The 27,500-nt window shown below is 42.1% G+C and overlaps 5 protein-coding genes and 1 long non-coding RNA gene across 8 annotated transcripts in view; 2 read left to right on the top strand and 4 right to left on the bottom strand.

Annotated features, from left to right (window-relative positions):
* LOC118431592 (phospholipase A and acyltransferase 2-like) overlaps positions 1-1,270 on the bottom strand; it is a 1,728-nt gene extending 458 nt beyond the window's left edge. The window contains exons 1-2 of the mRNA XM_035842833.1: positions 1,088-1,270; positions 626-832 (exon numbers count right to left, since the gene is read on the bottom strand). Of these exons, the coding sequence (XP_035698726.1) occupies positions 626-832; positions 1,088-1,270 (390 nt within the window). The remainder of the gene's footprint in view (positions 1-625; positions 833-1,087) is intronic.
* A 3,402-nt stretch (positions 1,271-4,672) lies between these two features.
* On the bottom strand, positions 4,673-9,759 carry LOC118431590. The gene is made up of 6 exons (XM_035842832.1): positions 9,530-9,759; positions 8,974-9,180; positions 8,551-8,690; positions 5,732-5,960; positions 5,308-5,514; positions 4,673-4,795 (listed from the first exon to the last, which is right to left on the bottom strand). Exons 1-6 carry the CDS (start codon positions 9,695-9,697, stop codon positions 4,673-4,675), a joined length of 1,074 nt encoding a protein of 357 aa, XP_035698725.1. The 5' UTR covers positions 9,698-9,759.
* Positions 9,760-12,174: 2,415 nt separating this feature from the next.
* Positions 12,175-15,154, top strand: LOC118431589 (kelch-like protein 24). Its single transcript, XM_035842831.1, has 2 exons — positions 12,175-12,309; positions 13,112-15,154. The coding sequence occupies exon 2, from the start codon at positions 13,115-13,117 to the stop codon at positions 15,152-15,154; it is 2,040 nt and encodes a 679-aa protein (XP_035698724.1). The 5' UTR covers positions 12,175-12,309; positions 13,112-13,114.
* A 688-nt stretch (positions 15,155-15,842) lies between these two features.
* LOC118431965 (phospholipase A and acyltransferase 3-like) lies at positions 15,843-19,166 on the bottom strand. The gene is made up of 3 exons (XM_035843421.1): positions 18,772-19,166; positions 17,309-17,515; positions 15,843-16,697 (listed from the first exon to the last, which is right to left on the bottom strand). The coding sequence occupies exons 1-3, from the start codon at positions 19,024-19,026 to the stop codon at positions 16,578-16,580; spliced, it is 582 nt and encodes a 193-aa protein (XP_035699314.1). The 5' UTR covers positions 19,027-19,166; the 3' UTR covers positions 15,843-16,577.
* Positions 19,167-19,821: 655 nt separating this feature from the next.
* LOC118431964 (kelch-like protein 24) lies at positions 19,822-23,515 on the bottom strand. 3 transcript variants are annotated; one of them, XM_035843418.1, is made up of 3 exons: positions 23,369-23,485; positions 22,638-22,697; positions 19,822-22,332 (listed from the first exon to the last, which is right to left on the bottom strand). In XM_035843418.1, the coding sequence occupies exons 2-3, from the start codon at positions 22,692-22,694 to the stop codon at positions 20,575-20,577; spliced, it is 1,815 nt and encodes a 604-aa protein (XP_035699311.1). In that variant the 5' UTR covers positions 22,695-22,697; positions 23,369-23,485; the 3' UTR covers positions 19,822-20,574. The 3 variants fall into 3 exon arrangements, with proteins under 3 accessions (XP_035699311.1, XP_035699312.1, XP_035699313.1); XM_035843419.1 differs by lacking the exon at positions 22,638-22,697 and having other exon boundaries at positions 23,369-23,515; XM_035843420.1 differs by lacking the exons at positions 22,638-22,697; positions 23,369-23,485 and adding an exon at positions 22,454-22,508.
* A 1,737-nt stretch (positions 23,516-25,252) lies between these two features.
* Positions 25,253-27,500, top strand: part of LOC118432408 — a 2,911-nt gene continuing 663 nt past the window's right edge. The window contains exons 1-2 of the long non-coding RNA XR_004833080.1: positions 25,253-25,467; positions 27,142-27,252. This is a non-coding gene — a long non-coding RNA (uncharacterized LOC118432408). The remainder of the gene's footprint in view (positions 25,468-27,141; positions 27,253-27,500) is intronic.

The following is a 27,500-nucleotide window of genomic DNA, read 5'->3' as shown; positions in this document are numbered from 1 at the left end:
TCTACCACAAACTACACATGTTACATGTATTTGAGTCCTATAATGGAAAACACTGTAGATATAGATTTTCTTATTAAGTATGCAAATCAAGTCCAAATTTGCATAGTTTGCACTTCATTATGTACATCTCTGCCAAAGATACATGCATGCTAAACATCCTGGAAATCCATCGTTCCTATGTTCCATTATGCTCCCTGGAAGATTTTGACAAAATTGCCCCTGTAGTTCCAGAGCAAGCCGCTAGGGGGCTCAATCGTACATGACGTCTTTATTACATCACAAGCTATCTGCCACCAAAAAATCAAGACCATAGCATGTCCAGGTCAAAAGATACAAAAATCGAAGTTCTGCTGCAATACCAAGGTCACGCACCAGGGGGGGGGGGGCAAAATCACCCTTGACCTTCGTCTTTCCAACACCTACCCACATACCAAATATCATTACAATCCAGCAAGAGGTTCTTAAGTTATGTTGACCACAAATATGCGGAAACACAAACACACAGACAGACAGAACAGACAGACAGACAGACACACCAAAAACTATACCTCCATTTTTCATGATGGAGGAAACAAAAAAAGGTTTTGTGTACTTCTTGTAGGAGAACTTTTGAATGATCCTTTACCTGTCCGCTGATGTCTACGTCATAGCGGCACCATTTGGCGAAGTTCTCGCAGTTTTTAAACAGCACGTCGTAACCGCTCTCTTCCAGCCGGGACCGCGCCCTCTCCTCGATTTGCCACCCTGGCAGCGGAGTAGCGATATTGTCCCAAAAGTTGCCGATTCTGATCAGGTTGTTTTGAGCAAGGTCCCAGAACCGATCTTCCCGAATCTGAAAATCAAGGGTAATTTTCCATGTTAGCTAAAACTTTTTAGTGAGAGTATTGTTTATCAGCCCACCAAGGCACAAGTCATTGTACGGCGGGTATTTCATCAATTTTGCACAATTGCCAAGCAATTTCCTTTTTATACAGTAGTATTTCTACATCTTTATAATGCTTTTGTTCAACGTCTTTATGCACCAACATTACAGGAATTCTTGGGGTGTTTATGTATGCTAAGTTGTCATAGGAAGCAGACGTCTTACCTTCACCGTACCGTTGTCCTCTGTACGGTGGATCACGTACCCACAGCTTACAAACACACCCCAGTGAGAGTAACCAAACCTGTAAAACTTCAACAGGTCTCCCCGTACACACTTGTTATAGACGTCTGAATTATTACGGCGGCGCTCGTCAGGATTCAATGATTTGAAGAAATCCAGAGACATTTCTCTCTGATTGCTTCAAGCGTGAATGTACGACAAAGTCAAACCTGTGGTTTGTGTCTCCAAAGTTGTTGGTGCGCTCCTTAACATCACCAATGGCGACCTGAACTAAACATTAACTAGAGTTCAACGAACCCATCTCTTCGCCAAATAATCATGTCTTTATTTAAGACTTTAAGGTCTTGTTCATGTATTACTAAATAGCAAATGACTGCATGAACTATGTTCCTCACAAACACACAGATATTACCAAAAACTAGACTGTGACCTGACAGATGACCTGGTAGCATCCCTGGTCAATCAGAATTTCATGCTTGTCAAAGACTTTGTCCCCAGTGTAAGGGCGTCCAGCTCCAGCAAAACATCTGTATAACAGCTGTGTCCATAGATATAGGTCAAAATGAGATATATAGAGCACAGTTTATTTCTGTTAATAAGTTTTGCTGCAGTACCTTAGGAAGCCGCTAGGGGGGCCACTATCATATATATTATCTTCGTTTTCCTGACCCCTACCCACCTACCAAATATTATCAGGATTTTTTCAAGGCTTCTCGAGTTATGCATTCCACAAACAAACGGACGCACACACTTGGCCCGCTACCGTCCTAACGGAAAATGCTACGTCAACTATTTTCGAACACAACCTTCCTTTCCGCAACCGCTACTTAAATACTAAATATCATGAAAATCCAGACACAGCTTCTTGAGTTATATGCTGTTGGAATGGATTTATGAACTTTCCTCATTAATTATGCAAATTAGCTACTGATTTGCATAATTAGTATTACATTGTATAAGTCATCACTCATTCTATCTACATACTGAAAATCCTGATGATCCGTTTACACGTTCTCGAGTTATCCTCGTCCAAAGTTTGAACGGAAATCGGTGTCTGCAGTTCCCAAAAAGCCGCTAGGGGGTCCAAACTCACAGCAGTTACTCTCTGTTCCAAGGGCTATCTACCACTCAAAAATCATGACCACAGCATGTCCAGAACACGAAGTGTCAAAATTAAAAGTTTTGCTGCAGTACCTTAGGCAGCCACTAGGGTGCCCATTATCGAACTTGACCTTTGTTTTCCTAACCCCCATCCACCTAACAAATATAATCAGGATCCATTCAAGGGTTCTCGAGTTATCTTGCATACAGACAAACGCACTTACATACAAATCCCGCTACAGCACCGTAGGTAAGAGCCAGGTAAACCATTTTCGCACTTGACCTTCCTCTCTAAAACCGCTACACACCTACCAAGTTTCGTGAAAATCGCCCAGCTGGGTTTTGACTTATGCTGCCCAAAACAAACCGCAAAAAACATACCAAGCTCGCTGCAGTACCGTAGGAAAACGCCAGGTGAACCGTTTTCAAAGTTGGCATTCCTTTCGACAACCGCTACACACCTACCAAAAATCACAAAGTTCCATCCACAATTTCTGGAGTTATTTGCTGTTGACCTACATACAGACCCAAGTCAGCAATCTCATACTCTTCTTGGCGAAGAGGATAAATAAGTATCAAGTATTCTAGGCATTGTTTAGGGACGGTGATAAGTGTCTGTTTGTTATCTTTTATCCTATGCGAAAACTCCGTGCTTCTGTTTTGTACCCACCCACTCACTCGCCCACTCACCCTATTGCACGTAGTGCGTAGAGCCGACTAGATGTACGAGGGTTTCGCCGCCGGCCTTTGTTGACTTAGTTACCTGTAGCAACTAATGTTCATGTGGTTCATTGTGGTCCGAGTAAGACATTGACCCTTAGCCTTCTCAGGTGACATGCGTGACACATCCATTCGGTGTTAGCCGTAGCAACTCTTTCTTATGATTTTTCAGAGACATTTAAGCTTTACCTTTCATTTTCACTCTCTTTATCTGGATACAAGTTTGAAAGGACTGTGTGTTTGCAGAGGTGTAAGGACATACGTACTTTATGTTTGCAAATTGTAACAAGCACTCAAACATACAGGGCCTCAATCAAGTGTTTTTGGCTGAGAAAGTGTAACGTCTACAAGTTCATAAACGGCTCCCGTTGAGCATGCCAGGATTCATTAATGGACTTGTAAACGTTCAGAAGGCGGCTTGCCATCAATAAAAATGTTTTATTTTATTTCATGGCCATTACAGCAAGGTTTGTGCCCTCACACAACAAGAAACAAAAAAAAAATCTGTTACTGTGATACCGGTAACTGCCGGTGCACAACTCCGATTCTTCCGCCGTACTGGGTAGTCCCCGTTTATTTTGGAGTAAGGCAGCTTTTAGTGTATTTTTGTGCACAGCGGCTCAGTGTAGTAGAAGTATGGTGGTAGCAGCGACTCTAGTTTTGTACATGTAGCTTTTTTGTAGTACGTTTTGGTAGGCGAATCTTCGCTTCCGTATATCGCTCCGAGGTCGGCGCTAAATTAAGCGGCGCGGCCGGCCGCTTAACGATAGCCTTTTGAAGCAGCTTCAATGGTAGCCTGAAACCGTATATTGTTTACACCTTTACTTCTATTGTTTGGCTTAGAGGGGTAAGTCATGACGGTGATTCCCAGATAGCTATATTAGACACTGGCACATACACAAGTGGTATGCGACTTCAGCCACGGTCTTTTGGTTTTATGCAAACATTATGATAATGGCATATTGCGCCAGAATCAAAGATGGCTTTTACGAAATACTTAACGTTTTAAAAAGGACTATGACATGATCAGCACCGGGTTATTCTTTCATACATTATCTCTCTCACACTCTCTCTCTCTCTTTCTCTCTCTCTCTCTCTCTCTCTCTCTATATATATATATATATATATATATATATATATATATTGTGCAGGCGCAAACTTTGTTTGAACAAATTTTATTGCATATTAACTTAACAGTCAGTCATAAAGAAGAAAGGTAAGAATGACAAAGGGTTAACAAACGTATCTATAACCCACCTCATCTATATAAACAGACTGATAACACGACACTGGCTTTACAAGAGGCAGAAGTACCCGACTAGGTTATTATCAAGGGTTATTACAAACAGCAAAAATTAAAAGGAATGAAAGATAACTACTATGGAGAATTCTACTTATTTGAACGCTTGTGCCATTTGCAGCAAATCCACAGCTCTGTGTATAAAATACCTCCATGTTGAAAAGTTATTCCTATAATGAAGATTGAGCAAACTCCAACTCCATGTAATTAGGAGATCCGTTTTAAGCTATAGCTACAGTCACAGCCATTGCATCAAGTTTGTTGGTAGGCGCTTGTATTTTACTGAGACAAACATACGGTGAAAGAAAGTTGTGAAATGACCGCTGACAGTGACATAAGTGCAAAAGCTGAATATTTCTACATGTACATGAACAGAGGCCCAACCAGGGACCTCACAAAGTGCTTGACGTGTCCCGACGTTTTAAAACTTTTTTTTTCTATTTTCTCTACTTCTTCTCCTCCCTCGTCGCCTTCTTTGAGCTAGGCCACAGCGCCCAAGCTCCGAACCCGACAGCAATCGTCACAACTCCAACACCGGCGCCAACCAGGAGGGCCTTGGCCGTCTCCGCCTGGAAAGGGTACGTCAGAATCAAGGTGAGCATATAAACAAACTTCGCCGCGGTTGAAGTCTTACAATGCGCAGAAACTCAGACAGGAACAGGTGTTTGGGTACAATGCTCATAGATATTTATGCACACTTTGGTGCATCTGCACTTTTCTGCTTTCTCTTTTGGGAGGGTCTTCGTATCAAACATGGAGGGAAGTGCATGGACATTTAGGATTGACAAGGAAACTAGTATTAGTTTTCAATATTATATTAGTTTCGGTCAACACATCTTCACCCTTCCATGCACTACGTATCCTGGTATGTCCACGCCCTAATTATGTTTTTTTGTGATCCTAGATCTAATATCGGTGATTTAGACATATTTTGTAATGTTTAAGCAACAATAACTTCCAGTGGCCTGATCCACTGCAGAGTACATGTGAATGCCATGAATATATTTGCAATATGCTGTTGGTGACTGTGAACTAGGTGTTTGAATTAGAGGTGTGTGTATACTAACAATTACCAACGTACCTGTTCACTTTGTTTCTCCCCGTAACGGCACCATGTAGCGAAGTGCTCGCAGTTTTCCCACAGTGGGTTGTAGCCGACCTCTCCAAGGCGCAACCGCGCCCTCTCCAGAATTTCTTCGCCGGACCGCACGTACTTGGTCGCGTCCAGGTAGTTGCTCATCATGACCCGGCTGTCTCCGACAACGTTCCAGAAAGAATCCTCCATAACCTGAGAGTATGACGTTTACGTCTATCAAAATGTTTCGGATAATGCAATCAACAAAACCAAAATCACAATAAATAAGAAACTCTAAATATTTTACCGAAGAATGACATCGTTGAACTCTTTTTGACATAGACTCTGACATTTTCCACATTAAATACCAGTCTACTATAATACAGCTGCTGAGTCGTATGCGATACCAAACTGTTTTTAATTTCCTCACCTTCCCCAAGTCTGTCACGCCCAAAAGAGTGGAAAATACCGACGGACTGTTGCTGATACTTTTCATCACGGAATCACTCTTCCCCGAGAGGTGGATTACTTTCTCACCGCCTATGTACACCGCCCAGTGAGAGTAGCCCTCTCGGGGAAACTTTAGCAGGTCTCCCTCCTGACACTTGGACAAGACGTCTTCACTATGGCGGCGAACCTCGGGTGAAATCTCCGACTTGCTTTTAGGCAGGGATCTTGATAGTGAGAAGGCCATTTCGCTTCCTTTGCCTTCACACGTACGTCTATAACGAAGAGACAACAAAGTCGGTTCCCTGTGGCAACTAGGCTATATAGCTCGCCGACTTGTTGATGTGGTTTACATTGACCCTTGGCCTTGTCGCGGGTGAAAAGCGTGACACATCCACTCACTAGTAACCGCAACAACCCTTTGAAAACTTAACCATTTATTTTCTTTATCTAGGTACAAGTTCATGTGTTTGCAGAGGTGTCAGGACATAGCTACTTTATGTTTGCAGAACAAGCACTCAAAAGTACAGGGACTCAATCAAGTGTTTGTTTTAGCTGCGAAAGTGAAACTTCTGTGGAGCTTGACAAGAGTCTTTAATGGACTTACAAAGGTTCAAAAGACGGCTTGCAATTAGCTTGCATTCAATTCTTATGTTTTATTTTGTTTCAAGGCCGTTACAGCAAGGTTTGTGACCTCACACCTTTTCACGTTTTGAATTACAAAGTCTGTTACGGTGATACCGGTAATTTACCGGTACACAACTCTGATTCTTCCGCTGGACTAGGTAGTCCCCGTTTAGTTTGGAGTAAGACAGCGTTAGTTTTTTGTGTGCACAGCGGCTCAGTGTTAGTAGGAACAGTACGGTGGTAGCAGCGGGTCTTGTAGCTTCTTTGTAGTTTGGTGGGCAAATCTTCGCTTCTGGATATCGCTCCGAGGACGATGACCTATTGAACCTGCTTCAATGGTAGCCTGAAACCGTATACTGTTTACACCTTTACTTCCATTGTTTAGGGGGGTTAGTCATGAGTCATGACGGTGATTTCCAGATACCCATATATTAGTCACTGGCACATATACAAGTGTTTTGCGACTACAGTCACGGTCGTTTGGTTTTATGCAATCATTTATATATAACGGCGTCTAACGTAAGAAACAAAGATGGCGTTAACGAAATCCATTTTCTTTGCTTGATTCAAGCCAGAGCTTCGCGTACGCGCGTCAGAGCCAAGCCTGGAGTTTGTGAATCCAGAGCCGCTGTAGAAAAGTCTAGAATGCAGGTCAATTGTTCCGAGTGGTGAGTCATCGCGGGGATTTCCAGACGATGCATGTATCACTTGTTCCCACCCATAAGGCGAGTTTTGGGATCAAAAGAACCATGAAATTACAGCTATGACAAAGTTCCCACAATGTTGGTGTGGCTCCTGCCAATCACTATTTTTGTTAGTAGGCTGTTGTTATGTAGAATATAACTTCGACATAACCCTGTTCTTAAGCATGCTCAACTCATCTTTATCTCAATTATGAAAATGACACCTGTGATGACTAAGTAAGCCCCCTCCCCCGCGTTGATGAGGTTCATTGAACAAACATTACATCGTATACCCTTGGACAGCTCCTTAAATTGGACGGCGTTACATATATACAGTCAAAGGTAACTTTACAGCTCTCTGTAATGTTTACATGTGTAACAGGAACCGCTGCTTTGATGTACGTGATATTGTCTACGCAAAATGCATAGGTTACACGCAATCATGCATGAGTCATTAGCTGCTATTTTGTTACGCCAGGAAGTTACTACCTGTTGTGACAACGTTTCCTTTGTGTTGGTGTGATTCTTACAAACTGTTTTACATGTTAATACCAACAGCACCAACCTTTATGTGAAATATTAATTGACTTCAGAAGATGACAAGGTGACATGCAATTGAGCACTTCTTTTCCCTAATCCATGTTATCATGCAGTATCTTAAGTGATAAACGCATGTGAAACAGGACAATGCCATCAGGAGAGCATTGGCCATGTGATAGGGACGAGTCCTAATCTCGAAGTGCGAGCTATAGCAAGCTCTACATTTACTGTCTATCCGATAAAGTCTTGATTATCACTAGGATAGGTCGGGACAGCTCTTCCGTAATGCATGCATGACAGGGACTGTTGGATGTAAGTGATCTTCTTTATTGTCCAATCGACATCGACATTGCAGTCCCTTTCTGGACTGAATTCTATATTGGTTTCTACATCACCAAAATTATGCTTTGTATAACACTGCATTCCATCAAAATAGAAACATCATAAGCAACATGACCTAGGAAACATCAACAATTGTGTGAACAAAGAGCTTTGTGAACATCACATGGATATAGATAAAGTTCTTGGGCTAATAGGGTTCTTGTGTCTATTTCCTTTGTTTATTGATGGTTTACACTGACGGTTTGGTTTGACTTCCTCATCCGGGACTATTGTTAAGGGTGATTCATGGCGGTGCTTTCCAGACGATACCACTTTTACTCGGGAATGTACGTCAACAACTTTGTTTTTCTGCCTGTCGTTCTCTTAGTAACTGCTGTGGGATAGAAGACTACAACTATTAAACTGAGATAAACAGTGCATACAACTTTTCTCCTCTTCCCACTACTACTACAAATTCACTAGGTATACTATTTACTACAAGGCATGAATTAGGTATGCGTACACATGATATACTTGTTGGCTTTTGAAACTTGTTAAATATGTTAGTTATGGGGATAAAATCTCCTTGATTTAACACAGTGAACCTGTGGAGGTGTGGTAAGCCTATAGCTAGTTGGATGCCATCTTGGAGAACATGGAAGTAACTGCCGTCAGCGCACCGATACCGAGACCAATACCAGCCATAATGGGGTTGCCGGTCGCCACGCCTGCCACGGTAAGACCAGTGCTGACGGTCGCCACCGTTATTGACTGTAAATATAGGAAAATGGAACATGGGTACATATGTTCTGGGAAAGTAATGGATAAATGGTGGAAGGGAGTTACTTTTTGATGGTTTGAACCGGGCAGACTGTTAAAGCCCTGATCACATACATTGCATGCACAATTTACCTGCGAGTTTTTACCCGCGGCTATAGCTCATTATGCTGCACGTTTCAGAAGAAGCAAGTGCAACAGGTGAAATATATATGACGTTTGTGAGAAGGGCTTAAAAAGCAAAAAGTGTGCATCTTGTAGAAGTAGTATAACGTACCTGTATGCTGACTGCCTTCCCGTAGCGACACCAGGTGGCAAAATGCTCGCAGTTTCTAAACAGCGTGTTGTAGCCTGTTCGGCCGAGCTTAGACCGCGCCCTCTCCACGACCTTCCATCCTGGCATGGCCGTCATGGTCCCGTCGAAGGAGTTGTTAATTTTGGCCTTGTCGTCTCCAACAACGGTCCAGAAGCTGTCTTCTCGAATCTGTAAAACAAGTGTCATGTTACTAGGATACATCAGCGAGAGTATCAATTATCAAACAGCCCCATCAAACAGCCCCATAAAGTCTTACTAGTATTTCTGTGCTCTATAAGCCAATAGCATCCCAAGTTTTATCGTACTCATGGTCGTCTGTGGACAGAAAGTTATGGAGAACTTCACAATATGGTGCCCAGAAATTGCATCGATCTTGAACTCGGCGGACTAACTCGAAATAACCCCATGTACACTGCATATTAGAACCGTTTGAGGTCGTTTAAGGTTGTTTGAGGTGTTTAGGCAGACCTTGACTTAATGGCTGAGGATGGGGAAAAGCTGTAACAGGATGTCTTACCCTTGCCGTTCCGTTGTCCTCTGTGCGATGGATGACATTGTAATCGCCGACATACACTCCCCAGTGAGAGTAACCTACCCTCTCAAATTCCAGCAAGTCTCCCTCTTTACATTTGTACAAGACCTCTACTTTATTTTTATACCGGCGTCTTGCTTTCTGCCTATACATGCTTTTTCCAGAGCCATTTCTATCTGACTGCTTGAAGGGTACGTTTGAACGACAAAGCCAGAGTCGCTGTAGAAAAATCTAGAATGTATACGTAGGCCTTTATTTATTTGGTAGGTCTATTGTTCCGAGTCACGGTGAGTCATCGCGGGGATTTCCAGACGATGCCATTTGCTTCCAACCTTAAGGGGAGTTTTTGGCTCAGCAGAAAGTTCCATACTGCTTCGTAAATTCAAGGTCCTTGGTGAATTAGACTATTCCAGCCAGATAGTATATATTTTGTCTATATATGATTGTTACTCTTTCGTGCTTTAGGTTTAGCCCTTTGTAATAGCCATAGGCAAGTTGGGCAGCCCTGGCTGTGTGTTCTGAACAGCCAAACCAATAAATAGATAAATACTTTTTCGTGCGAGAGCCATTGCTTACGTTACATGTCACGCATTGTTTTAGAAACAAACCTACACGACACCGGGTCTTGCAAAACTTGGCTTGACCTCTGACTCATCGATGACGACATAGAATGATTTGCAGTTTTATTGTTAGCATGAGTATTATCCATTTTGTTATCATTATCTATTTGTGCAGCCACTGAATTAAGTCCTACCGCGTAAAAATTCTGCCGTGTACAATGACGTTATAAAACGTCATTGCCGTGTGCGAACAAGGAGGTTGAAATTACCACAGTGACAGAGAGCTTCTCCGCCCCGTAGAGTGCCTACACTCGCCACGTGGTAGGCCAAGCTATACTCTCCAAGCCCAATGAGAGGTTGATGGAAATATCGTGACCTTTTCCTTGATATGCCGTCTTTTTCTGTCAGCTATTGGCAGGGATATCTGACAGAGAAAAGACAGCATATGAATAAAGAAAAGAGGGCCCCAATGCCCTTTTCCGTAGAGCGTAATCGGCGGTTTTAATTCTACGTACTACGTAGAGGGACTGCTCGAATTCAACGTAGAGCGTTGTCGGTGCATTTTGCGTCGAGCGATATTGGCCCCTTTAATTCAACGTATTACGTAGAAGCTAACCAGATTTTACCGTAAAACGTAATTTATATGAATTGTCTGTAAATCGTAATCAAAATTTCATTAAACCTAACTAGTTTACCGGCAAACTTTACCCGTGAAAATGCAGGAAATTGCGTTTCAAAGGGTCCAGATTTCAAAATTTCGCCGGACCTTCCTTGCGATAGCTCGCCCATTTGGGCACTGTACATGGTGAAAACATCTTGCGGAAGCATCGCCACCAGAAATCCTTTTAACTAGAAGTTTCATTATTGAACTTTAGTTAGATTAGTTTACAAGCAAAATGTGCCCCTCATATGCAGGAAATGATGTTTCAGCTGGTCAAGATTTCAATTTTTTTCTATGCGCCTTTGCGATGTCTTGCGCCTCCAGTGCTCGCCGCCATCAAAAATCTTTTCTCTGACAGAAATGTCATCAAATTAAGCATAGTCTGCCAGCAAACATGTTCCTCAAAGTGCAGGAAATGGCGTTTCAGGGGGTCCAGATTCCAAAATTTCCCCGACTATATACCTTACAATGTCTTATGCTTTCAGTGCTCCAAATCTTGAAAATACGTTTGGGGGCTTCGCCCTCAAGTTAAAACTATGTGAATTTCTAATAGAAATACTATTCAACTTAGTCTGTCAGCAAAATGTGCCAGTCAAAATACAGGATATAGCGTTTTTAGAGGGTCAAAATTTCACAATTTTCCCGGGGGGGGGGGGGGGTGCTCCCCCGGCCCCGGACGCCCCTAGGATTGTTGCGCCTCCGCTTTTGGCGCTTCGAGTGCTGGAAATTAATTACGTCAATAAGAAATTTGCTGTTCCCGCCGCTGGCCATAAAAACGGGTGCTTTTATATCGTCTTAGTAAAGTTTGAATCGTTGGCCATAGGGAGTCTTGGTTCGACATTTTGCATGAAGTATCATTAGAACTTATATTGGAAGCTATGGCGATTAAGGTTTAAGTAAACATCGCATTGATGTAAAAGTTCAGCCAAAAGACGGTAAAGATTTCCATAATGCGTTTGGGAGCTTCGTAATTTAGCGTAGAGCGTAAAGAAGCTTCCTGAATTTAGCGTATTACGTAGCCGGCCCTCCGAATTTAGCGTAGAGCGTTGTCGGGACCCCCCCCCCCCATTGGGGCCCTCAGAAAAGGTTACGACATTTTCCCGGTCCTCCAACCTCTGCTTGGATAATAGGCCAAGCCATATAACGTTAAAAGAATAATTAGTATTCCAGGTTACGTCATATGAAAACCGTTCGTAGGACCTTGCTTTTTCAACAAAACGTGGTCTATTTTTAGCATATCATAATCTCAAGTCTAAAACTTGAGTGCAGAAACTGATAACAGATGCCCCAATTCCTTATGCTGATATCAGTGATAAGGTATATGCCCATTTGCAATCTCCAAGTACATTTTGTATTACACCGATAGACTGACAAAAAGTGATCTTTTTCTGATTATAAATTACGAGGTCAAAGTAAAGACCCATAATGCATCGCGACATATTTCGACTTTTGACCTACGTTTTGGCGGCAACTCCTAGTAACTTTCGGACCACATAATTTTGCTCATCCTCTTTTTCCCTACATCCACCCATCCCCGTAAAAGTGTAAGTACTTTTTTTATGTGTAGAGCTACATGTATGACTGGTAAATGGTAGCGTTCATAACTCACATGCAGGGATTGACGAGTAAATAAAGTTAGAAGTTCATGTGGGGAGGGGGCATGGCAAGATTTTGGTATTTTGCCTTGCACTAAGCTGACGAGCTTTGCCCACGTATTTTAAATTGAATATTGTCAAATACGATCCCAAATTCCCAATAGATAATTTTTCATAAGATGTGCCACTGACTCTAAGTCAGAATAAGCCCTCTCACAGAAAGCAGAACGCATGTGCAGTAACTCAAGATACATGCGAGGAGGTACGTGTAATATGTCAAAGTCCCCGTAAAAGAACGGTCCTTGTCTCGACCCTTATTGTTTTGCATTGCATAACAATGTCCAGACGTTTTTATTTTTCTGTTATATTTGATACCAAGAATTCCTGTGACGCTGCACTTGTGTTCTAATCTCTGTCAGAGTCTGTGATTGTGTGTGAAAGGGCTCATACATGGAGGATTACCTGATTGTGTACAACATGTATAGATCACTGGACAGTCCATGATGACAGTAACTGAGTAAGCCGATTGAAGAGTCAAATAGGAGTTCAAGAGGAGCGGTTCCAACTGGAGTGTACCCCTACCCAACAGATTAACTCTACTCTACTCTGCTCTAATATAGAATAATATAAGACACAGGACAGCAGTGAGACAGTGGAAAACACTAAGGAGTGTGATGACACTGGATGGTATCCTGCCTCTTTCCTCCAGCGGATACTCTAATATAACATACCTTCTCTTTTTTAATTTTAGGCAATGGATGACAGTGACAGTGACTCAGTGGCCGACAGTCAGACCACGGACATCAGCAACTCAATGAATGACAGTGACATTGAGTCAGTAGATGACAGTCATTCCATATTGGACAAAACAGTGGACAACAGTGAGACAGTTGACAACACTAACGAGTGTGATGACACTGACTGTTATCCAGTCTCCTTCCTCCAGCGGTTACAGGGGTTCAGGTTGGAGGGTCACCTGGTAGACGTGATACTGTGTGCAGAAGGCAAGGAGATCCCGTGTCACAGACTGGTCCTGTCTGCCTGCTCCGACTACTTCCACGCCATGTTCGGCAGAGCCCACAGCGAGAGTAAGAAGGACAAGATAGAGATAGGAGGGGTGAGTGCAGAGTCACTACAACAGCTGGTGGACTATGCTTACACATCCAAGATCACTGTCACCATGGATAATGTCCAGCCGCTGTATGAAGCTGCTAACATGCTGCAGGTAAAGGGTGTTGAGGACAAATGTGAAAAGTTTCTGACAGACAAGTTGAGCCATGAGACATGTTTGGTAACTTGGGCATTGGCAGACAAGGTGTCGTGTGAACCCTTGTTGGAGAGGGCAAAGCTCTACACTCTTAAACACTTCGAAGACGTGTGCATGAAGGAGGAGTTCCTTGAGCTACCTGTGGACTTTCTGAAGTCTTGCATCTCAGATGATGGTCTTCATGCTAAGAATGAAGAACGAGTGTTGGAGGTGGTCTTGCGTTGGGTAAGACATGATCTCAAGGAACGTCAGAGTCACCTCAAGGAGCTGTTGGAGTGTGTTCGTTTCTCACAGGTGGACCAAGAATTTCTCAAGGGCATTATGGAGACAGACAAGGTGCTAGCAGGGATTTCTGGGATTAAGGAACTGATGCAGGATCAATCTAGATATGCTAGACCTCGTCATATCCAAGGGGAAATTCTTGTTTTTGGTGGTCGAACATGTGCATATACACAAGGAGATGAAGGAAATAATTATAACATGTACAAACTTACCCTCAACTGTGATTGTGTTGACAGTTCTCCATTTCCCCCATATTTTTTCCATATAAATGCAGCTTGTGTTGTTAACAGTGACGTGTTCATAACAGGGGGGGCATATGCCAAATGCTATGCATATCGGTACAAACCATCTGTTGGTTCGTGGAGTAAGCTGGGACCCCTTGTTAATGAAGAGAGACTTTTTAATAGTATGGTAGCTTTGCAGGGACAGGCGTATATTGTTGGTGGTATTGGCATGCCCAATTGGAGAGCAGTATATGATGTTGAGGTTTACAGTGAATCGACTGATATGTGGAGTCTGGTAGCTCCATTATTGAATAAGGGAGTAAAGGATTTTGGCTTGGCGAGCTGTTGTGACAAAATCTTTGTATTTGGTGGAAAAACAGGAAAGTGCACTCTTTCAGACCAAAGTCACAACACAGATGCTGTTCAATGCTATGACCCTACTCAAAATGTGTGGACTTATACTGCACCATTACCAAATCCAATGGAGGAAATTACAGCATGTACAGTTAACTCTAAGATCTACTTGGTTGGAGGAAAGTTAGCCCATGTGCTGTGTTATGATCCTCAGCAAGACTGCTATGAGAAAATGACCAATCCACTGGCCTCTTGGTTTCGTTGTAGTGCCACTACTTGTGGATCCGATATCTACATTATTGGTGGCTGTGACCATAATTATACTGCACCATTACCAAATCCAATGGAGGAAATTACAGCATGTACAGTTAACTCTAAGATCTACTTGGTTGGAGGAAAGTTAGCCCATGTGCTGTGTTATGATCCTCAGCAAGACTGCTATGAGAAAATGACCAATCCACTGGCCTCTTGGTTTCGTTGTAGTGCCACTACTTGTGGATCCGATATCTACATTATTGGTGGCTGTGACCATAATGATGATGATGATGATAAGGTTCCCCATGCTACAGTTCAGCGTTACAATGTGAGGAGTAATACCATGGTCTTACTGAAGGACTTCCCAGTTACAATCTTTCAGCACATCAGTGTAATAGTACCCAAAGCATAAGCTGGCAAATTGTTGGCTTGATTTGTTACCTCTTGCACCTCTTCTTGAAGTCTACAATCTTCCGGGATATATTATTCGTTCCCCAGCATAAGAACTTTACAGGTGCAAATTAAAACCTGGCCGCAATGTGTTGAAAATGACTACCCCCTACCCCTCCCCTACACACACACACAAATAACTTATGACAACGTTGCACAGAGAGGCTACTGGAGGAGGCTAGCAAGATTTCACTTGTAGATTTGAAGCTGAGTTTTTGCTTGCTACAATATCAAGGGTAGCAAGGGTACCCGTGGATATATTCTTGTATTGAGTTGGAAAATATTTTCCTGTGCCAGATAGTCCATAGGTGTAATACTGAGAGTCCCTTTTTATATGCAATTTGTTTATTGGTTGATTGACCTTACATTTATTGATGGAACTACTAACAAATCTGAGCATTTCCAATGGAATGTACAAGACAGGATACATTGTACTACATTGTGGATTAATGTGAGAGAACATTTGAAGTTACTTTTATTATTATTATATTAACTTTAGAAATATTTCTTTTAACCAGTCCACCTAAGTTGCTAGGTACATTTCCTAAAATGTATGCCTTTTATTTAGAATAAAATGCAGAACTTCAAACATAATTGTGTACTAAATATACGAAATAGTTGTTTGATAGTAAAGAGTACATTTACCAACATTTTAGGGATAAAGCTTTATTAATGTTCATAAGAAGATCATGTATGGAACCAGTATAGAAATAGAAATTCTACTTGCTTATGTTAACTGGAGACAAATCTAAGACTAGCAGTCCTTAACATTTCAGATGAGCTATGTACATATCGTTACTAGAGTAATGCAATAAAGCTGAAGAAGACAAACATCAAATGTCTATTATGTAGGAAATATATGTATAGTTAACTATGAAGTATGTACACTCAACATATAAGTGAATTTACTGGCCACATTGGCTTTACCAGAGACAAGTGGAATGTGTTATCCCCATAAATAATCGCTACTTAATAAACAGACATTATAACATTATAAGCATAATGTCTAGAATGATTCACATAATGCACTAGCTTTGAAATAATATTCTACTGGCCACATTGGCTTTACCAGAGACATGGAATGTGTTATCTTCATATCATGCTACTTAATAAACAGACTTTATAACATCATAAGCATAAATGTCTAGAATGATTCACATAATGTATTTGCTTTAAGATAATATAAGCAACATGGTGGTTGCTGAATTGCATCATAGTTACATAATTGCAAACAAACTTTAGTGCAAATTTCTTTCTACAAGAAAAAGTACAGGCACACGTGTGGAATGTATATGAAAATCCATGGTTTCTAAACTCCCCTATTAGATTATTTTCCTATTTGGCTAAATTTTTCAGGCAGCGTTTGGTGTCTGTTGGAGACTACTTTATCGCCGTGAAGTTTGTTTCTTCTCCTTCTGAGTGTCGCCAAACATCGCGCTGACTAGCAAGGCTGTCCCTGCTGTCACTGCAGCGCCCACCCCCAGGTACCACAGGGTGTCGTTCACCTGGGAGGGCACAGGGGAGGGTAAACAGGTAAACAAACAAACAAATGTGTCATCTAATAATCCTCACTGTGTACAAGTAGGCAAATATATCCAAGAATGTCTATACCGTAGAAGCAATAGTGTTAATGACATGCTAGTCCCTATATGTTGACTTACTCATACCTATAAATATCCATATCTGTGTTTAGTTATACTGTAAGTAGTTGTTATACATGTAAACCTTACGAAAGCTGCTGTGCTTTTGTCGTGTCAATAAAGATTTGTTTCTAAAATTGTTAAAACTCTTTCGTATTAAGTAAACAAACATCCACCTGTTGATGCAAGGCATGGATTTGTCTGCACTTTACTTTAACTGTACTGAGAGTTGGCAAGTACACGCAAACTGTTGCTCTGCTCGCATGGCCTTAATTTTAGGTTGGGAGGTACTAGTGGCTCAGAAGGCCCGGACGTAACAAAAATATGGGGCCCCTAGCAGCTTGTTTGAAACTGCAGCTTTGCGTCTCTGTGTTGGTTTGTCAACAGCATATATCAAGCAATTATGAATGGATTATCATAATGTTTTGTTTGGTGGAAACCTCAGCGTAATTTCGTAAGACATTTTGAGAACATACCTGTTGACTCTGTTCCACTCCGTATCGACACCATGTAGCGAAGTGCTCGCAGTTTTTCCACAGCACGTTGTAGCCGGTCTCCCCCAGTCGTGACCGTGCCCTGTCCACGATCTCATCCCCGGAAGGCACCGCCTTGCTCCGGTCCTGGTAGTTGTTTATCTTCACCATGCTGTCACCAACAACGTCCCAGAACAGGTCCTCCATGATCTAATGGGGGATATGTTATATTGAGTCAACCCTGGATTCAGTAACACTAAGTCACATTTTCTTAGTCTCTACCAGACTCCCGCCTGGGAGAATTGGAAACTTCGACTAAATTAGGAATAAAAGCCTAGTAGTTAATTGGCCTAGAAGTGTTGGCTGTCCTTAGGTCGAAAACTGTACTCCTCTGCCATCTAACTCCTCTGGCGTGTTTTCTGTCTTATCTGGCCAATTTCTACTATTTTTCCGGTGACCTATGGAGCCTGGTAGAGGCTAACATTTCCTACCCAGGGCCCGGCCAGGCTGTTTACGGAAACGAAACATTGAAGTTGATGCTAATGAATATACACAAGGCATGCTGTTGAATTATTTTTGGTTCATTCTCTGTTTTTGCTGTCTTTTATGTCGTACTTTTACTCCCCAAAACTGCCCGGCCGGGCCCTTTTGTGGAAATGTGCCATTAGCCTTATAATTAATGAACTGAGGAAACTTGCTATCTAACCATAAAGTTCATAAAGTCATGTCTGGAATCGCTTAATATTCTTTTACTCTCCAAGCAGAGGTTGAGTCACGTGGACATAGAAGTACATGTAGTCGAAAAATTACACTGGCGCTTCAGTGTAACTTTCCGACTACTTCTATCTACGCGACTCAACCTCTGCTTGGAGATTAAATTTTTTTCCATGATTGAGTCACGTCTTTTGTATCCATTTTGAACTGTCATCGATCGTCCGTTTTTAAAAGACGCGCTTAAAGGATTCGTTGATAAGGTGACGTCAGAACAACATGCTGACGGTGAGTCAACACTCTGGGCAAACCCCGATGACGTCATTCCCAAATAAAGAATGGAGGACGGTAGCCGGTATGCCAGCAACTCATAACTGAATTTGTTTATGTACGAAGAAAAGTGTCAAACGAAAATGATATAAAACACAGTAGAGTGTGGTTTTGAAACAAATATATGGTGATATGCAAGGTGACAGTTTAATACTCTTGAAAGCAACTGGACAGAACGGTCAGACGTTTCAGACACCATACGATGACCACTATCTTTTTTCAGTCATTGGGGATTCTACCTGAAACTTCTGACCGTTTCCAAAATATATCCAGTTGCTTGAGTTACTGTTATCTTGCATATATTATCAACGAAACTTTTGCTGATATGGATTACCGTATTTTAGACACTCAGAGAGCGTCCAGCTGGACTGAAACTGTGCAACAAGTGAAAGTTCTCGGTAACGTTACAGGTGAAATTTTCTCACCTGAGCCTTTTCAAACATCTTCCCGGAGATAGACGCCCCCTTAGCCGGGTTGCCCAGCCCATCGCTGATACCGTCGTTCTCCCCAGAGAGGTGTATAACGCGCCTGCCCCCGACATACACAGCCCAGTGGGAGTAGGACGAGCGGGGAAACTCTAGCAGGTCGCCCGGCTCACAGTCGGCTAGCACCGTCTCGTTGTGCCGGCGCACCGCTTCGGAACTCAGCCCGGGTCCGAAGTGAGACGCTGAGACCGACATTGTCGTTGTGTCACACGGCGCCAAAATCGAGTAAAGAAGCTCAAAAATCAGCAGCTAGTTCTGGATAGAACGAGGGAATGTGTAAAATGTCTTTGGAACAGCCAGGTTTCGGTTCCTCTTATTTTGACTTCCGGGTTTTGATGTCGTCATAGGTGGACGAAACCAATAAGTTCAAGGGGGACACAGTCGATCACTGCTTTATTACTTTTAACGTATCTAAGCTTTTGTAAACTCTACAAAACAAGACGTGGCATTGTTATCTAATTATATAGCCTATGTCTCTGTGACTGTTAGCTGACCAGCTAATATGTTGCATTTCTATATTGTAAAAGAAAAATTGCCCTCCACTATTTGAATGGTTTATTCTACACGTAAGGCCCTACTATTGGTCACATTTTAGCTACAACCTGTTCATGCGCGGGAAATTTAGAAACAAGGACTGTTTGCCGCAGAAACTTCCGAGCCATTTAGTGTACAATATCAAATTATCATTCAGAAACAGAACAGGTAGTATAGTCCCATAGCCTTTTTGAGGCCGTTGGGGCAGTTGGCTGTTATCCACTGTGTCTAGGGCACGGTGTTGGATAGTGGAGCCCATCCCTCTCCTTCCGCTGCTTTTTACCTCACAACACGAAGTTATGTGCCCAATTTTACACCTGAGTGGAGGTCGTGTTAAGTACTTCATAGTTTAACTTAGTTATTTCTTTATTCATTAGATATACTCATGCGCGCCGCAGCCGACCGATGATGATACATCTATTTTCTACTGAATAGATATTTGACATGTAACTAAGGTTTGTGTTCTTAGCTTTATTGCATTCCTCTAGTAATAATATGTACATAGTTCACCTGAAATGTTAATAAATGCTAGCCTTAGATTTATCTTTTGCCTGATCTGCTAATTAACAACAAGCCTTATCCCTGAAATGTTGGCATATGTTACATTGAAGTATTTACTAAACAACTATTCTTTACATTTAGTACACAATGTTTTAAGTACTGCATTTCTTCCATAAATTTAGGACATGTAGCTAGCAACTTAGGTGGACTGGTTAAAAGAAATCGCGTTCATAATAAAAGTGAATTAAAACGTTCTCTCACATTAAGCCCCAATGTATTACTGTAATTTATCCTTTCCTATAGTACATTTCTATCAGAAATATTCAGATCTGTTAGTAAGTCAATCAATAAATTGAAGGGCAATCAAGCAATAAAAAAATTGAATATAAAAACGACTATTAGTATTCACCTATGGACTATCTGGGACAGGGAACTCTACATGCTACCTTAATATTGTAGCCAACAACTCAACTTCAAATCTACAAGTAAGTGACATTGCTCTGACTCTGAATCTTGCTATTCTCATCCAGTAGCCTCTCTTTGCGGCATTGGCTTAGTCACTTGTGTGCAAAACCTGGCCACGATGTGTTGGAAATGCAATCCCCCCCCCAAAAAAATAAACAACTTATGCCAGCACCCAAAGAGCGGCCGGTGGGGGAGGCTAACATCACACTCAGAACTAATAATTCCACCTTATGGTTTGCCACCTTATGCTTTGGGTACTATTACACTGATGTGGTTAAAGATGGTAATAGGGAAGTCCTTTAGTAAAACCATGGTATCACTCGTCACATTGTAACGCTGAACTGTAGCATGGGGAAACTGATCATCATGGCCACAGCCACCAATAATGTAAATGTCGGAGCCACAAGTAGTTGCACTACATTCAGACCATAAGTTTAGTCGATCAGTCATTTTCTCATAGCAGTCTTGCTGAGGATCATAACACAGCACATGGGCTAACATTCCTCCAACTAAATAGATCTTAGAGCTAACTGAACATGCTGCGATGTCCTGCATTGGATTTGGTAATGGTGCAGCATAAGTCCACACATTTTGGGTTGGGTCATAGCATTGAACAGCATCTGTGTTGTGACTGTGGTCCAAAAGAGTACACTTTCCAGTTCTTCCACCAAACACAAAGATTTTGTCACAAAAACTTGCTATGCCAAAATCCTTTACTCCCTCATTCAATAACGGTGCTACCAGCTTCCAACTATCCGTCATTTCACTGTACACTTCAACATCATATACTGGTGTCCATTTAGGTGTGCCAACCCCACCAACAACATACACTTGTCCCTGCAAAGCTACCATACTATTTACAAGTCTCTCTTTGTTAACAAGGGGCCCCAGGTTAGTCCAAGAGTCAACAGACGGTTTGTACCGCCATGCATGACATCGGGCATTTGCCCCCCCTGTTATGAAAACATCACCGTTAACAACACAAGCTGCACTTGCCCTCCAAATAATTGGGGGCAATGGAGAAATGTCAACACAGTCACAGTTGAGGGTAAGTTTGTACATGTCATCATTACTGTCATAATCATCTCCTGGTTTGGGTTTAACGCTACGTGTGAGGCCACCGAAAACAAGAATTTCCCCTTGGATATGACGAGGTCTAGCATGTCTAGATTGATCCTGCGTCAGTTCGTTAATCGCAGAAACCCCTGCTAGCAACTTGTCTGTCTCCAAGATGCCATTGAGATATTCTCGGTCCACATGTGGGAAGCGAACACACTCCAACAACTCCTTGAGGTGAGTTTGACGTTCTTTAAGATGTCTTACCCAAAGCATGACCACCTCCAACACTCGTTTTTCCTTCTTAGCATGAAGACCATCATCTGAGATGCACGTCTTAAGAAAGTCAACAGGTAGCTCAAGGAACTCCTCCATTACACAAACGTCTTCAAAGTGTTTTAGAGTGTAGATCTTTGCCCTCTCCAACAAGGGTTCACTGGACACCTTGTCTGCCAATACCCAAGTTACCAAACATGTCTCAGGGCTCAGGTTGTTCGTCAGAAACTTTTCACACCTGTCCTCAACTCCCTTAACCTGCAGCATGTTAGCTGCTTCAAACAGCGGCTGGACGTTATCAAAGGTGATGGTGATCTTAGAAGTGTAGGCATAGTCCACCAGCTGTTGTAGTGCCTCTGCACTCACCCCTCCTATCTCTATCTTGTCCTTCTTACTCTCACAGTGGGCTCCATTGAACATGGTGTAAAAGTAGTCAGAGCAGGCAGACAGGACCAGGCGGTGACACGGGATCTCCTTCCCTTCAGCACACAGGGTCACGTCCACCAGGTGACCCTCCGACCTGAAGTCATGTAATCTCTGGAGGAAGGAGACTGGATACCAGTCAGTGTGACTTTCCTTAGTGTTGTCCACTGTCTCACTGTTGTCCACTGTTTTGTCTGTTGTGGAATGACTGTCATCTACTGACTCGATGTCACTGTCATCCATTGCCTAAAATTACAAAAAGAGAAGGAACGTTATACTAGAGAAACCCCTGCAGGAAGGAGGCAGGATACCAGCCAGTGTCATCACACTCCTTAGTGTTTTCCACTGTCTCACTGCTGTCCTGTGTGTTGCTGATGTCCGTGGTCTGACTGTCGGCCACTGACTCACTGTCACTGTCATCCATTGCCTAAAATTACAAAAAGAGAAGGAGGAACGTTATACTAGAGAAACCCCTGCAGGAAGGAGGCAGGATACCAGCCAGTGTCATCACACTCCTTAGTGTTTTCCACTGTCTCACTGCTGTCCTGTGTGTTGCTGATGTCCGTGGTCTGACTGTCGGCCACTGACTCACTGTCACTGTCATCCATTGCCTAAAATTACAAAAAGAGAAGGAACGTTATACTAGAGAAACCCCTGCAGGAAGGAGGCAGGATACCAGCCAGTGTCATCACACTCCTGACTGTTGTCCACTGTCTCACTGTCAATGTCCTACATTGCCTAAAAAAAGAAAAGGAATGTTATACAAGCCCCCTCAAAGAGATCAGACTGCACGTGCGGCAACCAGAATTCTTAGGTATATGTCAAAGGTGAAGTCCCCTTAATCAAAACAAATTTGGTTGAGACAAAGAATGTTTTATTTTACTGGAACTCAACCTTTGAACATGTACCTCCTGCATGCAAAGTAGAATTTCCTGTTGCCGCACATGCGTTCTGATTTCTGTGAAAGGGCTATATAATTTGTGACTGAGAGAGTAGCACAGTATTAAAATCGAGGACCACATGCATTATAAATCAAATTATCTGATGAAATATTATCTATTTTAGCAATTTGGGATCGTATTTGACGATATTCAATTTGAAAAACGTGGGCAAAGCTCGTCAGTGAGGCAAAATACCAAATCAATTGCCCTAGGCGCCCTGCGCATGCCCCCCTCCCCACATGAACTTTTAACTAAATTTACTCGTCAATCCCTACATGTGAGTTATAAACGTTAACGTTTACCAGCCATACATGTAGCACTGCACATAAAACATTACTCACACTTTTATGGGGATGAATGGATGTATCGAAAAAGAGAAAAGCGCAAAATTTATATGGTTCCAAAAGTTAGTTGCCGCCAAAACTAAGGTCAAAGGTTGAGACATAGCGTAATGCATTGTGGGTTTTCACTTTGACCTCGTAATTTGTGATCAGAAAAAGATCACTTTCCGTCAGTCTATTGATGTGCATATAATACAAAATGTACTTGGAGATTTACATTTACATTTACATTTACATTTACATTTACATTTACATTTACATTTACATTTACATTTTAATTTTACATTTACATTTACATTTACATTTACATTTACATTTATGAAAATACAAATAGCGCAATCTAAAACCACATTCCACCAGAAACATTGACACCCCTAATTTCTACTTTTTCTCTCCAGAATATCACTTTTGCTCGGACACGCCCCCCGTGAAGGACCGACCGACTAACCCCAGGACCTCCCTCCCAACCCTCTTCCCCTACCGGCCTACCGACATCCAAGCCTGCTGACGCCCGCCTTCTCAACTGCCGTGCTGTCTGAAGGCATCGTCTGTGCCGACTGGGATCCGCACAAGCTTTCTGAGCCCAACATTAAGAAGTTCACAGAAGCGGGCTGCAACATCCTGGTCGACTCGATCGAACCGGCCGCCAAGAGTCTTAGTTTCGGCGGGAGTTACACGACTCCCCGGGGCAGGGTGTATCACATAGACATACACTGTAAAGACGAGGCTTTATGAGGTCCTTTATGTAAGGCTCACATCGTAAACCACGTGGAGAACGCAATGTAGTAAGTATACAGGCATGATGATCACCGTTTCTGTGTTGTGGTGATTGACAAGGGGTTCAAGGATGTAGTGAAGGAGTTTTGCGTCCAGTGTCTGCATTTTGAACACCTGCCTCGTGACCATACCTATGTTCATGTCCACGTTGATGTGGAGCCGTATCGCTACATGGTTGAAAAACATCTTCCGAAATCCAAATACTAAGGATCCGACTAAAAACAGTTGCCAACTTCAAATTTCGTTGCATTAAACTAATGTCTGCGGGGAAATTTGCCCAGATAGTTTCAGAATATGCACACCTAGCAAAATAAAATCTACTTTTCAACGAAAACAAATAAATGGGAAAGATTGACATGCGTAGAAACGTTGGTACTATATAAATATTCAAGGTAACTTAAATATGTAATTTTGGAGTTTCTTTGAATGTAGCTTTATGATTTTTCAATTCAAACAATGGTATAAATTGGGCAATGCCTAATGGTACCTCATGTCTTACTATATGTAGATTCAATTTTTCTATTTAGTATAAGAAGATCGGAAGTCTTGGGAATTGCCCATTAGGGGAACATTATTTTTGCCAGTGTGTCCTTTTTCTCTCTTATTCTTTTGTCATTAGCCAATCAGAGATAAGGTCGGAGATAATCTGTTATTGTAAATGCGATCATTTGTTTTCGCACACAATACTATAGGGTATAGTATAATTATTTTAATGACGTGGTCCACGTAGATGCAGGGTTATCCCTTTTTTTACTGGCAAAACAATGGAATGGGGTGAGCCTAACCGGGTACAGTATTATGTGTGAATGATGGGTGCAGGGAAAACAATGTCTGACAGGCATCGAAACGTCAGCTTAGGCGAGATTAACTGGTTGTGTGAAAAAAAAAACTCATATGTCCTTTGACCTACCAACCTGATGAGATTATTTTCGGAACACAAGTTGTGATTTGAAGGACAACAAAGCACACAAAACTTATAAATAAAGATAAATTCTTGTAAGTCTGTGAAATTCTGACTGGAGAGCATTAGAGCCGCCTGGCTGGTGCAGCACACCTATGCGTTACCTGCTAACCTGGGAACGAGACCGGTTCTACAAGAGTGATCATCACTGTCCTGGTGGCACTCACGAGTAACGGGGGAGGGTCGTCTGATAGGACGTTACAACAGATCTCTTTAACCTCGCGGTTTGCCGTGCTGAAAGCGTGGTTTTGAGCCCCCGATTACGATACAAGGCTGTACAACATAGCTGCATATACAAGAGTTCCAGCAAAGGCGCCACAACGGTATCTAGCGTTCGACGACGCCCTTGCAACAATTTGTGGTGAGTGTTGTCTTTCCCGACTATCTACCTATCCTAAGTTGATTCTAGCATGAGGATATTCTGTTACATTCTACTACTGTTGTTTCCTGACAATGCTAGTTTGTGAAGTGTGAACTCTATTGTCGGTTTAAAGGGGCGTCTTCCTATGTTTTATGGCGTAGTAGTATTGTTCATGAATGGAATAGTTTGAATGTATGATAGGGGAGGGGCATGTGAATAGAAGCATGCCGTCTTATTTTGGGCCTGCCCACAACCTTAAATGTGGGTCTCAAGTTACAAGAAAACGCGCTGTGCGTTTGTGTAAGTAAATTTTCGTGGGAAGGCATGCATAAACAACAGGTAAGAGATACCATGCCCTAACAAACATGGCGATAAAGAAACGTCCGCCATGTGTGACCAACTGTGACATTTACAAAGGATCATGTGGTATCATTATGCGATTTCAAACATGGCGGACACGTTTGGTCTATTTACGGTAATGTTTTGTCCTTTTGTGATGATATAGCGACATAGGAAGATTTCAACCGAATATGAACAAAGTAAACAAATCATTTAATTGAAGACTGTCTGTCTGTACTACAAATACTACTAGATAAACTTACTTACTTGATAGATAAACGAATACGTAAAGGATTTAATCTGACATTTCTGAAAGGGCGCGTGGGTAAATGTTCTAACAAAAGGTGACATGTGCAGCACATTGAAATGTCCTTGTGTTTGTTATAATACAGCTGGTACAACAGGAAGACTTTCACCGGCCACTAGCAAATGATTTTATAGGAAACTATTTACAAATAGATAGATATAGACATAAAATGAGTGGTGAGTTTTGTGTGGCCTTTCTGACCGGACACGTGGAAAAACCTCAAACAAAAGAAAGAAACCTGTTTGACTACTCCGTATGATTACCTAACACAAAGGGAAGGTCTCAACTGGATATAAAGAACGATTGTGTCAGAGACTGTCAGTAAGATAAAAAATACACAAACAAACAAAAAACAGACAAATAAATAATCTCTCTTCGTTAGAACGTGTGTGTCTGTGGGAGGGGAGTATTACGCCATGTGACAAAAGGCAAAACCGGTCGGGTTAGTAGGTATTACAACACCAGCTGGGTATAACGCCCGCGGCGGTCAACTAAACCATAGAATTACTACACACGACAACAAGCGTCACTTCCCATCGTACAGAACACGAGCGTCACTTTTCGGGGAAAACAGGAGATACGAGGTTTGGGTAAGTTGGCCTGGCATCCGGAGTTGTGTTTAGTTACTGGTCGCTCTGAGCGTCGCAACCTCCATAGAGACAAGCTTAACTTAATTGAGAACTTAATTGATCCGGAACTTAATTGATCCGGAAGGTATAGGGGGGGGGGGTCGGCTACTATATACATGTGTACATCCCCATTCCCAACAGAATTTGAACATATAACTGTATTTACAGAAAACTATAAACAGTCGCATTGTTAGGTAATTACAAAAAATACAATTCTAGACATACGCACTACTAGATGTCGTAAAAACACACGAAAACGCAGAGACTGGTCGGATCATTACATCTGCTCGGAGCTCACAGGGGACCCAACGAGACATTTAATGTATTTGTGGCTAATACTGTGTATACATAGCAGCACTCTATTGCATTAGAATTGCAGGCATGTTGTATCTATTTCAGATCTCAACTGAAAAGTTTTCCGAACTACGATGGCTGCAATACACACTTTACCAGAAAAGCACACAATACGGGCACTGCTGCTGGCCGTCTGTATAAGTATTTCACTATCAGGTAAATACTTTTACAACTACCAGACTATTTAAATTACGGTAAGATATTTTAATGAGTGCTATCATATTTTAAATACTAGTACTAGTACTAATACTAGCCCTTTGGGTTCTGCCTTTGCCTGTGATGGTTGTTTATTTCTAGCTGATACGCCAGTAACAGTTACTCAATCAACTTCATATGGTTTGGGAAACGGTCATAGCCTGGTATCCAGCCGTAATATAGCTCCCGAGTCTCTTCTCTCCTCTTTG

This window comes from Branchiostoma floridae, chromosome 15 (genome assembly GCF_000003815.2).
Source record: "Branchiostoma floridae strain S238N-H82 chromosome 15, Bfl_VNyyK, whole genome shotgun sequence".
Taxonomy (NCBI): domain Eukaryota; kingdom Metazoa; phylum Chordata; class Leptocardii; order Amphioxiformes; family Branchiostomatidae; genus Branchiostoma; species Branchiostoma floridae.
The sequence above is the reverse complement of the archived record's forward strand: the minus strand, read 5'-3'. Positions and strand labels throughout refer to the sequence as shown.